We start from the raw sequence: 13,022 nt of genomic DNA on the forward strand, positions 1-13,022 counted from the left end.
GTTTGCTGATGGTAACTTTGCTAGGAAACGGATGCCTAAGAGTACTACAGGACTTCTTGAAAAAATAAGAATAATATTCCTTATGTAAGGAGTACTGGGCTTCCCTGGCGGCTCAGCTGGTAAAGAATTCACCTGCAATGTGGGAGACCTGGGTTCGATCCCTGGATTGGGAAGATCCCTTGGAGAAAGGAAAAGTTACCCACTCCAGTATTTTGGCCTGGAGAATGCCATGGACTGTACAGTCCATGGGATCGCAAAGAGCCGGAAACGACTTTCACTAAGGAATATTAATTAGATTAAATACATACACAGAATTGTCAAAAATAATAATCACTTTCTCCCCTCCATCTCTCTGGGCAAAGCTGTGCTTTCTCTCAAGGCCAAAAGGCAAGAACTCTCCCCCTCTCTGAACTGAAGGAGCCACTAAAATGGGTTCTACTAGACACTCATCTTCCATTCCTAAAACTTTACTCCAAAGCCAAAGAGCTCACCTAGAATCACGTGGAGACTGAAGTTAAAAGGGTCCCTCTTCCTAGCAGGGAGACAGTAGAGCAATTCCATTCTAAAGTTTAACTCACGAAATCCATGGGTCAAGGTTTAATGCGATAAGACATCAACATAACACGACACACCTGAACACCCAAAGGAATGACTAAACAGACCAAGCTCAAGTTCTGACACACTCAGAACTAATTTCTCTTCAAACAGCATGTCCAACTTCTCCCTAGTAGTTTAGGGCTAAAAGTATCATAGAGGATCTAAATTCTTACTCTCCTTAAACAAACTGAATCACTACTAATATATATTCTAGCGGGTGGTCAGGCAACTATTAGTGTGTAAAACTGAGATTTTTTTTTTTTTTATGGGCTTTCACTGTTTACTTAAATAGAATGACCACCCAAAACTTTAAGTCTTTCCTTTGAGCTGCATCTCCCCCTGTCTCCTAGGGCTTACAGTCTAGTTTTCAAGACACATCTAAAGTAGTAAGCAAGGATGTGCTTAAAATATTTAAAATAGCACAGGCAATGCATGTCCTTAATGTTTTGACAAAGCAGATTCTAACTGCTGTGGGGCAGGGTGAAAGCTGGTTTTAAAGAGGAAGATGAACTGTACCTGAAGGATGGCAGGATTCGGAGAGGTGATGGGGGAGGGTCTTACCGGCAGCCTTTCCATTTATGAAGTATTTTCACCTCGACACTCATTTCTTTTGAATCTTACAAGAATCCCAGAGAACGTCAAACACATCTTCAATTTACAGAGAAGAAAAGTGAGGACGAGAAGTCCTGACTATATAAGAATTGATAACAATAAGCAATGAGATGTCCAGCAGTCCAGGCTGGTGTGGGAGAGAATAAGAAAAATAATACAAACTGGCATAGGGCCTGTGAGGGTCACAGCATTTAAAGGGTTAGAGACTAAATACCTGAATACTAATTAGTGAAGAGTACTGCAACAGCCCGGTGAGACCTAATAAAGGCGTGAATTATAAAAATACACAGAAATTAAATTGGTAGCATTTGTTCTAAACTTTAAGTTACCAAGAAAACAATAGCAACGAACCTTATAAGTAGTTTCAGGAAGGAAAACCTCTAACCAACAAACTTCCCTAGCACTACTGAGAGCCCAAAAGGGTGTAATAATTTACCAACAAACTCTAATATCATCGGAGGTTTTAAACAGGCTCCTAACTAAAACTGGGACTGCCAACAATACTGCTGTAATCACAAATTCACAAAATTTCAGAGTTGTCTAAACAAAGAATACTTTTGTACATCTCAATGAGCAGCACTATGCCTCTACGAGGATTTCCAACGATTCTTGACTTTCCATTCAGAACAGTTTCATTTGGTCAGCTGAAGTCCGTCTTATTTCCATATTTAAGCCCTGACCCTGCAAAAAGCAAGGACTCAAAGAACAGCTGCAGAATAAATGAGGCCATTATCACAGGCAATTTTAATGCCAATCTGTTCCAAAACAGAGTTCTCAGAATTTCGAAATCAAGTCTGGAAGAAAACTCTTTCACCGCCCGTTCACCAGCCTTCCCTGCCGGGGCCTTCAGGTTGGTCCTCAGGATCCTGTTTTCCCAAAGCAACGCCACAGTGCCATTTCCCGCAGATGACAACCGCTCAGTCCCAGCCATGTTAGCCTCCCCGGAGCGAGACCCAGGCAGCTGCGGGCACTGAGGTAGTCTCAAAGGGCCCTGGGCGGCGTCAGGGGCATCATCTCCCGAGAAGGGGCTGCTCCCGGAGTCCTACTCACCGCGACTGGGAGGCCATGCTCAGGGCCGTCGGCAGCATCGAGGCGGGGGGCCGCCGCTGGCGCCGGGGCCGGAGCTGGGGCCGGGGCGGACGGCTGCCGGTGCTTGCCGGCGCGCTTGGCCTTGGCCTGGATGCAGCGCTGGTGAAGGGCGAAGGTGTGCTGGCGCTCGAGCTCCAGGCGCTCGGGCGATACGGCCTCATAGCGGGCCTCACAGGTGCTGTGGTGGCGCCGGCACAGCTCGATGCGCCGGCGGAGGCGCTCCATGACCGCGCTGTGCCGCGGCAGCGCGAACTCCGCCATGGGGCAGGTGGGCAGCACCATGGGCCGCGGGCTGCACGGGCCAGGCCCGAGGCGGGCCTCTCGGGCCGGCGGGCACTGCACGCTCCGCTCCCTGCCGGCTGCCCGGCTGCCTCACGGCCACGCCATGGTCCCGCGAGCTGCCGAACGGGCTCGCGCGCGGCGGGGATCTTCCTCTGGCCCCGCTCGGCCCAACCCGGGCAGGCGCTCGCCGCCCACCTCAGGCCTCGGCCTGTCCCCGCCGGCCCGGCCCCATTGTTTTCCGCGCCGCCGCCGCCGCCATCTTAAAATTGTTTTCGGGGCTCTCGGAAGAGGGCGGGGCTCCGGCGGGCGAGCCTGCCGTCACAGCGGATAAGCAGACACCGCGGCCAATTAGAGAAGGAAGAGCGGGCCGTCCGAGGGGCGGGGCCGCGCACACTAGAGGCGCGCCGCGGCTTTTCCCTTGCGGAGTTTAAAAGGAACTCTCAAGTGAAGCGGAGGGAAGCAGCTGGGCGGGCTTCTGTCCTCAACACTCAGCTGAGTGTGACCGACAGAAGCTGGCTCTAAACGCCGCCTCACGCGAACAGGCCCTTCCGGGTCCGCCGCGGAAAGAGGGGCAGTAGGCGCGGCGTAACCCGCCAGACACAGATAGTGGTCTGGTACCATAGCGACTCACCATTTCCCTACCGCTTCTTAAATTCGGGTTTGATAAGCTAAACAGTAGCCTCGCTTTTTCAGTGTCATCGGGTTTTCTTCGACCTCACTCCTCACATTCAGCCTCACAGTTGGTAAGAACTGCATTCGAGCTGAAGAGGTTTCCTCATGCGCTATTCTGAATCGAGAGTATCAATCTGCCCTCATATGAAAGTATTTCAAAAGTTACAACTACTAAAAGAAAAAAAAGCCGACATGAGGAAAAGGATATGAAGTCTACTGGGGAGGGGGTGGGCACAGAAGAACTGCAAAGGATGATGCTTTAGTAAAAAAAAAAAAGGGGGAGCCTGGCCTGCGAGTTTTACGTTTAAAAGATGGTTAGGTAGAACCGAATCACACGACAAAACCCAACTAAAGACAATTACACTCTAGTACTATACCTAGTAGGCAAAGGAAGTGGGAGACTAGGGGAAAAAAACAGGAGCAATCAAACTAGACAGTCTGTTGGGTCAAGAGAAACTAGAAACAGGTATTGGCACCCTAACTGCTAAAAAGAAACAGGAGGTGCCAAAAGGCTACAAAATGAGACACCACCGACAGCTCGACATTTGGTACAGTAACTTCTTACTAGGCCAATGAAAATGTTTTAAAAGCAGAAGAAAAAATTGAGTCTTTATTCAAATAGTACGTGTCTTTATACAAATGCAGTAAAAAATACAAGTGACCCACCAAAGCAAAAGTGCTTAGGACTCATGAACACCGTAACAGTCCTGCTTTAACCATTCTTCAAACATAAATTTTACACCAGAATTAAAGTTCCTTTCTAATGGGAAAGATAATTGTAACTAGGAGCACTACATTTTGTGTACTCTTCAAAAAGCAATTCAAAAGCGTAATACTACATAAAGAGTTCTGACCTAATGTTCCCTAAATAGGAATATAAAAGATGGAGTCTGATTCCAAAAGTCATTTATTTTTGAATAAAAATTTTGAAGTTAAATGGTTTCCATAATCTACAAGAATATTACCTACAAATCACCCCTCTTCTTCCAAGCTGCTAGTCATCCTATACAACTGAAACTACTGAACCCCAATCCAACAGGAAAAAGATGCAAAGCCTACTTTGAATTATATTCACCTTCATGTGGTAAGATGAAGTAACTATTTCACTGTTCATAATAGTTTCTGGGTATTAGCAAACTTTCATGTAGTAGCCAATTAATGGAAGATTAACCCACTACTGAAACAGTAAAAAAACAAATTGAAGGTTATTTATGAAGTTCAGTCAAAAGCTGATGCTTAACACAGGGCTTTAATGTAACACCATTTAGTAATGCCAACAATCTGAGAAAAGTGGAGTGTGTTATGGATAAGAGAAATTGAGGAACACATCTGATGTAGTAGACATTTTATATCAATGGGGCAGATAACCAGCATGTAAAATAACATAAGTGCCTTTTAAAGAGATGAATACTGCTGCTGTTCATTCATTCATGTCAGACTTCTAATTAGGAGGTTGCATCTTCAACAAAGTGGAATACAGAACCAAGAAAATACTTTTTATTTATCTTTGTTTTTTGGTGGTTCCCCCCAACCAAGGGTGAGGGGAGACAAACGTTGCTAAATTACCCTGGATATGATAAATTAAATTACCCTGCAAATGAACAGTCTACTGATTTATACTGGTTATCCCACACCTCAGCTGGAAGAAACTGTAAAGGAAGCATGACATGCAATGTCAATTTAGGGTGAAGAAGGCAGACTTCTAGAAATGCAATGATCCCACACACTTACTTCAAGGAGAAACCTGCAGACAGTATTTTCAGGTCTTGCTAAGTAACTGTTTATTTGCACTCAATACATTTGGGAAAGTCTGCTACATAGCTAAGGTCACTGTGACCACAGAACAACAGATGAAAAAGGATAAAGCACTCAACAGCAAGAAAATGCATCCCACCCTCGTAAGAATTTAAGTGAACAAGTAAAAAATTGAAGATAAACAGATACAGCCTTCATCTTTTACGAATATACTTCCTCCCCAATATCCCCCCAATATAAACACCCTGGAGTGTTTATATATTCAGTGCAAGAAACAGTATCATCGGTACATTTGCAACACCTCTGAAGAAACAATAAAGCTAAAAAAAAAAAAAAAAAAAATCTAGTTCTGAATACATTTCAGTGTGTTGTAATAATGATATTATTACATTAGTGATGGGGGAGAGGCTCTGATAGCACCCATCTGCATTCCACATGAAAAAACAGACCTAAGCTCATTTATTAAAAATTCTACAAGCCACATAACTTAAAAAAAAAAAAAATTTAACTGGACTGCTTTATCATGTAATTTAAGACACAGTTGTTACATGAACTGCAAATAAAGATTTAAGAGGTTTAGCAGCTACAAAAGTCAGAAAACTCATGCTAAAAGTCACTCCCCCATAAATACTTTTAGCCTGTGTTCAATTACAGTCAATTCTGAATTGGCTCAACTCTGGATTAGACTTCTGAAGTCTTTAAACGGAGTAAAAGAAATGGTAAAGATGAAGGATAGTATTCTATCCTGTACTCTGACCCTGGAAAGGTGTGGGTCTGCTTAACAAAGGAAGAAGAAACATACACATAATCACAATAAAGCTTAACACTATGCAGAGCTTATAATCATTTTTAGCAATGGACTGCAAGCTGCGCTGTGAAGACAAAATGCATAGCAGAGGAGAAAGCTCTTGGGAATTTGGGGAACTTGAGAAGATAAGACAGTGTCAACACAGTGGAAGATGTGATGAAAACACGTGCATCCACTCTGGAGCTCACACATGAGGTAGCTCCTTGAGAAGCCACCTGCTGGAGAAGGCTGGAGCCCAGACACCCCTGGCATGTGAAGGATGAGTGCCTGAGTGCCGTCTATGCCACCTCTTCCCCTGACTGCAAAGCTGTGTGGGAACTGAGCTGTTCCAAGGGCAAGAGAACACACATACTTTATGGTCTAACCAACAAGTGAAATGTTTTTTCTTTTTGTATGTCTATTTTTAATATAACTTCAACAGAATCTTTATTTAAATTTGGGCTTCCATCCAATCACTCTCAATTTCCTTAGGAGAAATTGAATAATGGAAGCAAGCAAAACAAGATTATAACCACAAATGACTGCATTTTAGACATGATTATCAATTAGGGGACAAAGACACGTAAATGTTTTGTAATACCAAACTTAAAAATCAGTTACAACTCACCAACTTCAAATTCATCCCCCTAACATTTTTAAAGGTTGGTTTTATTTCTGCACGGACAGATTAATATATTAAATTAAGCCAAGATTTTTAAAGACTGGAAAAGTTCTATCACTCTATTTTAAAAAACAAATATGTTTAAAAACAAAAGAAATTACAAGTTAGTTGCTTCATGTTACATTTCACAACAATTATGTTAAGCTTTTCTCTCTACAGAAACAGGGTCCTTTATGTCACAACTCCAATTATTTACTGCTAGATGTTTAAAATTACATGGGCGAGTGTTCAACTGGAACCTGTTGATGGTGATACATCTGAAGGTTTTTTGAGTTTCAACCTAAGGTGTGCCAGGTCCTCTCCTAGGACCCACACTTGCAGGGGAAGGGGAGGGAGAGAAAAATCACAGATCAAGTTCTTAAGATTGTTTCACTCTCTTCTCGGCTTTCTGTTTCTTGGTGATCTGTTCAAAATTTCATCCTCCTGTTGGTTGAAAAAACAAGAAATTCACTATAATTAGCTTTTTGTTTAAGTAAAAATTCACCAAGTTTTCAACATCAGCCAGCTGAGTATAACTCATTTGAGGAAAAACAAACAAAAAAATGATTAGAAGAAAATGCACCAAAAACAAAGATTGGCTCGGTGGTGGTAGAATTGTGAGTGTGTTATAATTAATTCAGTCTTTGTTTTCCGTAAATATGCACCTTTCTAAACCTAATCCATCAACATGTTCTTCAAAAAGGACCAAACACCAGGCTATCACATGTTATTCTGCTTAATCCTGAATAATCTACTGGCCTATGGATATATTAGTCCCACTTTGAGGCTGAGAAAGCATAGATTCATGAGGATTAAAGGCTATCCAAGCCCAAGCCAAGTCCTTGATAATACTCAAGACTACAAGCCCAGGGGCTTCCCTGGAAGTCCAGTGGTTAAGACTCCATGCTGCCAGTGCAGGGAGCACAGGCTGGAACCCTAGCTGAGGAAATAAGATCCCACATGCTGCACGGCATGGCCAAAAAAAAAAAGACTATAAATCCAGTGCTTTTTCTATGCTACACCCACTTATTGTGTGAGGAATTTGGGGGAATATAAAAATAGACTGGCCCCTACCTGAAAGAATTCTGCATTCTAGTTGAGACAGCATATATCCATTGAAAATATAAACAACATTGACCGTTATCAATAGAAGGGCAGAGTTGTGGTAGCTGGAAATGAAAACTGGGTAGTTTCCAGAAAGGATCAGAATGAAAGAGAAGTGCTGAGAAAAAGAGACCTTGGTGAGAATGACATGGACTATTCTCCTTCCCTCATACTTCATATCCAGTCCACCTGATTGGATCAGATCCAATCCGATCAGAAATCCAGATCAGAAACTCATGTCCTTCTCTATCACCCTGCTCAGAGCCACCATATCTTGCCTGGATTATTACAGTAAACTAACTAGGCTCCTTGATTCTCCTTGGTTTGCAGAAAACATCAAAGCCAGAGTAATTAGATCCCATCAGTCCTTTGCCCCGTAGACTGTGATGCCTGCCTATTTCACTAGCAGGAAAAGTCGAGTACCATACAACAACCTGAGGCCTCACCTAACCTGGAGTCCTCCCCATGTTCTTTTTCTCCATCCTCGTAATCTACTGGCCATGCTGGCCTTCTAGACTACCATTTCAGGTCCTTTTAGTGGTTGTTTTCTCTGCCAGGAATTCTCTTCCCATGGACATCTCCATGGCAAAGTCTTTTTACCTCTTTCAAGTTTTTGCTACACTGAGGCCTATCTATCACCTTTAAAATTACATACAACTCACTCTGCCCCCAGTACTTCCAAAACCTTTTCCTGTCCTTTTTATTTTTCACAGCTCATTGCTTTTTATCATACTGTTCATTTACTTCCTTAAAATGCCCATTGCTCACTGTTTTCTTTCACTAGAATTAAGCTCCCCAAAGGTAGAGTATTTTTGTCTTGTTCGCTAACAATGCCTGGGACACAATGACTCCAGAAATATTTACTGAATGAATGAATGAATGAATTCATCAGCAAGAGGGACAAAAATTTTAGAATGCAGTGATTTGTCCAAGAAATAGCTTTAAGGGCACAGTGAGGAGAGACAGATGATGAACCAGGACTATAAACCACCTGAAGCTGCCATCATTAGAAAGCACTTTATTACTCTTCCCTTGCCTCTGCTTATTACAGAAAGCCATTTTCAGCAGAGAAAGTATTTTTGAGATTCAGATGTAATTTAAAAATTGAATTTTTTAATGCTAAGAATTCCACTGTTATAAAATTGGTTATAACAGAATTTTTACTGTCATAGCCATTGAAAATTATCTTATGAAAATACTCTGTTGTACCTTCATCTGAGTTGCTTGAAACATAAAATATACTCTCCCCCCATTTTCTATTACCTCTGCTTTAGGTTTCCTGTCTTCCTCCTCTTGACTGACAGTGTCACCATCTTCTTCAACATCACTTTTTTGCTTCTCTTCTAAGAAGTGAAAGTAAAACAACTGAGCAAAATCTTACACTTATTTTTTGGTAACTAGAAAATTAGCATTAGAACACACTTCTAGAATCTGAAACAATCCTGACAGTAACTTGCTTATAAGGGTTTAAAGCAACATCTTAGGGTGCTGGCTTAGAGCAAATATTTTGGGGTCTACTTCTTACCAAGTTTCTCTTCACCTTCCTCTTCCTCATCTCCCTTTTCCTTCTCCTCTTCCTTTTCTTCTTCATCCTCCTTCACATCTGGCTGAGGAGCATCAGTCTTTTTGTATTCCACAGGACTGGCCTGTTTCTGAAATATTCCCCCAAAGCACAACAGGTTTGTTCATATTTTATGTATTATATTACCATGTAATTATTGAATGCCTATGAGCAAAGTTCTGTCAAGCAGTATGCTGGAACAGATACAAAGAAATGTGTAAGAAGGAATTGCTGCCTGAGAGCTTCCTCTCCAGTGAGCATGTGTGGTTCAAGGTAGAAGGAACAGTAGAAGCAAAGGGGTCAGGCAGGAATGTGCAAGTCTAACTAGTCAAAGGTGATGAGTAACACATATATAGGATAGTGGTGGAGGATAAAGCTGGAAAAGAAGATTGGGGATTAGGTTACAAAACGTCTTGAATGTAGTATGAAGCACAAGTCTGCTTTAGCAGAAGTAGAGGGCCCAAACAAAATTTTCTTTTTTTTAACTGCATATAACAAAGACTAAACAAGAAAAACTACAATAAGGCTGTATTACTCCTGTATGTGGTGTTTGGCGGAAAGGGGGAATGCTGAAAAGAGAAATGGATAATGAGAAATCAAAGACTGAATTATGAAGTATATGAACAGAAACAGGTATGCCAGCAGGGAAAACTAGTTTGTGCCCAGATGGGTCAGTTTTATATCTAAGTTGCTTCTTTTTCCCTTTCTTCTTTTCTTTCAGAAAACTGCTGCCAAATATGAAGGAGTGCAATACACTAGACTAGCAACTGAGGGGCTAACAATCCTACTTCTATCTAGGCACAATACATGGCCACTGAAAATAGTGAACAGGGTTTCAGAAGTCAGCACCAAATGTGGCCCAGTCATTACTGAGCTGCTACAAAGAAAAACCTCTGGCAATATATCTTGGTTATTTTTAACATGGTAAGAATGAATGAAAATAAAACAAACCAACAACAACTCATACCTTTCCAGAACAGCAGAAGAGGATGACAAGAAACACAGGCAGAGCTACAGTCAAAATGTAGACCACCCAGAGCCATGGGCGCTCCTCAGCTGCCTCAATCATCTGCCCCACTACACCTGGCTGGAAAACAAGATAGCACTCATTTCACGGTCTCACTAAATATAGGCAGTACTGTCCCACTGTTAAATTACTGCATGGCACTGCTCAGATACCATTTTCACAGGATTCAAGTCTAGATGTCCACACAGTGTAAAGAGGAAATAAAAGAAAAGTCTCAATTTTCCTGTTGTCTTTATCATCAAGGGTATTTCTCTTTCCTATGTGTGAAAGCTGGCTTTCCAATTACCTGCAAAGTTTCTTAACCTCAGGGACCAGTGAATGAAGAATTTCTTTATCTTAGTGTGTCTCCAATTTTCAATTTGGCCTTATGACCAATTATTTGAAAATTCCATTTATTTAATAAACCAAGATTCAATATTTAAGAGTGCATTAAAACAGACACTAAAGGGAAAGCTTTGTTACATCTTTGCTTTTAGCTCTTTACACTGGAGGACAGTTGGTTTACGGAGTTGACCTGGTTTCTGCTGTACAGCAGAGTGAGTGAGTTATACACACATCTGCTCTTCTAGACTCCGTTCCCATACAGGTCACTAAAGTGCTGAATAGTTACCTGTGCAACACAGTAGGTTCTTATTAGTTATCTATTTCACACGCATTAGTATGTATGCCAATCCCCGTTAACTCTATTTTAGCACAATTTTAAAAGAAATATCACGCATATAACACAAATATAGACTCAAAGCCTCTGTATTAACCTACTGAAATCATGTTCAAAACCCCAGTATTTTGTCTTTAGTAAACACAGGTCCCACTTTCTATGACAACATTCCCAAATAAGGGAAAAGACAAATCTTAGAAGATCGCTCTTCACAACAGTAGCAATTAGTTACCTATAAAAGACATAAATGCACAAGAAACAAGGAAGCACAAACCTCAGAAGCCCCATCTGCAGCTTTCTTCAGACCCCATCCATCATTGGCCCAATCGTCAACCACTCTTCGATCGCCACAAATGATAAAGTTGTCAAAAAAAATGTCCGAAGTCATAGACCACAGTTCCAAACCAATAGCACTAAAAGGAGTCATTCTGAAAGGCTCTAGATCTTCAAAGAAATCTGGATTTGGTATTTTCCGTGGTTTCCAGATTCCCTAGAGAAAATTATTTTAAAAAATCATTTCAGATAATGATCAACACAAATTTATAGTGAACCTAAATAAGATGAATTCTGCATTATCTGTGAAGTAAGTGCTGTGTGAAACTTAAGAACAGGAAAACAATAAATGCTATTAATGCCTCTAAGAGGGCTGAATTCCAACTACTTCCAATTTCTACTTTCAGTTTCACCCATGACCTTGATTCAGACCAACACCTTGCTCTACCTGGCACATTCCAAGAGCCTTCACTCTGACCAACTAATGGCTGGTAGGAGAGGGAGCATAAATCAGTACAGACTTCTTCAGTGGTGAGGTGTACACAAACTTCAACCAGATATTTCACCTCAGACAACTACCTAGAGAAACAGTTACCTAATATACTCAGACAAGTACAAGAAAAATTACTGTAGCAAGGATTCTAAAAGCAAAAATGGCAATTCACCTAAATGTCCGTGGACAAAACAGCTAAGGGGCAACTTTTCTTATTGTCTGCACAACTAAAAATACACTTAAAAACAGGAAAGTATACACAGTCTATATGTAGAGATACAACTTACATTTTGAAGTAAGTTGTAAAGTAGAAATTAATGATTTTAAATAATCTGACTAGAACAGAAACAGAAGTGAGACCAGGTTGGAATTGTTACAGAGCCACAGTGAACTTGAAGCTTTAAGGTGTCACCACCAGTGTTATCATCTCATTTGAGCTTCAGAGTCTTTCCATAGGTGAAGATACTGAGGTCAGGCAATGAGCTAACTCATGGTCAGGAAACCCCCTCTCATCCTAGTCCCCTATCCATGCTACCAGAGACTGCCAGTTTGGATATTTATGGCTGGAGCACCCCTGCCACATGGCAGCAGGATGTCCAAACCACAAGTTTTCATCTTTGTTTGTTTTTGTTACAATGCAATTATGAAAGCTGGTCTTTCCACTTTCTAGGTTTATCTTTTCAACACAACACCTAAGTTCTCTCTTAATTCTGAAGTTTACTTTGTTTTTAATTCAGTTGTTTGGACATAGAGGATCAATCTGTGGCAGCCTCATTACACACTCGAGAACTATCTGAACACAAAGAGCTCAATGAAGCACCTCAACCATCAAGAAGTACTAACCTGGTAGTTAGGGTTGTCAATCATGGGGGGCTTCCATCTGCCCTTATAATTAGGATTGTCAATCATGGGTCGCTGCCAGACACCGCACCCAGGGGCTGACTCACACTTAGGGTTGGCAATCTGAGGAGCCTCCCATTCTCCGTCCATATCTTCATCCCTGTGGAGACATAAACAAACTACAAGTGGGTTCTGTAAGCAGGACTATGAAAAGCTACCCCAGGGCTTCTCTAAAATCCTGTAGGAATATTCAGCGGCGTACTACAAAGCATCATTTTGTTTTTGCTTCCAGTAACAAAGAATTTCCTGTGACAAATACATTAAAAAGAGAGATGAGGGACTTCCCTGGTGGTCCAGTGGCTAAGGCTCCATGCTCCCAATGCAGGGGGCCTGGGGTTCGATCCCTGGTCAGGGAAGCAGATCCCACATGCTGCAACTAAGACTCAACACAGTCAAAGAAATAAATAAAAACAAATATTTAAAAAAATAAATAAAATAAAAAGAGAGATGAAAATGTAATCAATTTAGTTTGTGGAGCTCTACACTTAAGTTTGGGCAGTTGAATACTGGAGTGGGTTGGCCATTTCCTTCTCCAGGAGATCTTCCTGACC

At 41.7% G+C, this 13,022-nt stretch overlaps 2 protein-coding genes across 3 annotated transcripts in view; both read right to left on the minus strand.

Annotated features, from left to right (window-relative positions):
* The window catches only part of MAML1 (mastermind like transcriptional coactivator 1), a 54,679-nt gene extending 51,830 nt beyond the window's left edge, over positions 1-2,849 (minus strand). Inside the window, exon 1 of the mRNA XM_065917260.1 lies at positions 2,260-2,849. Within this exon, the coding sequence (XP_065773332.1) occupies positions 2,260-2,580 (321 nt within the window). The 5' untranslated portion in view covers positions 2,581-2,849. The remainder of the gene's footprint in view (positions 1-2,259) is intronic.
* Positions 2,850-3,833: 984 nt separating this feature from the next.
* Positions 3,834-13,022, minus strand: part of CANX (calnexin) — a 31,413-nt gene continuing 22,224 nt past the window's right edge. For both annotated transcript variants that reach the window (XM_065917261.1, XM_065917262.1), the window contains exons 10-15: positions 12,415-12,571; positions 11,080-11,295; positions 10,088-10,207; positions 9,085-9,211; positions 8,823-8,902; positions 3,834-6,899 (exon numbers count right to left, since the gene is read on the minus strand). In XM_065917261.1, the coding sequence (XP_065773333.1) occupies positions 6,846-6,899; positions 8,823-8,902; positions 9,085-9,211; positions 10,088-10,207; positions 11,080-11,295; positions 12,415-12,571 (754 nt within the window). In that variant the 3' untranslated portion in view covers positions 3,834-6,845. The remainder of the gene's footprint in view (positions 6,900-8,822; positions 8,903-9,084; positions 9,212-10,087; positions 10,208-11,079; positions 11,296-12,414; positions 12,572-13,022) is intronic.

The sequence above is a fragment of the Muntiacus reevesi genome, chromosome 1 (genome assembly GCF_963930625.1).
Source record: "Muntiacus reevesi chromosome 1, mMunRee1.1, whole genome shotgun sequence".
Taxonomy (NCBI): domain Eukaryota; kingdom Metazoa; phylum Chordata; class Mammalia; order Artiodactyla; family Cervidae; genus Muntiacus; species Muntiacus reevesi.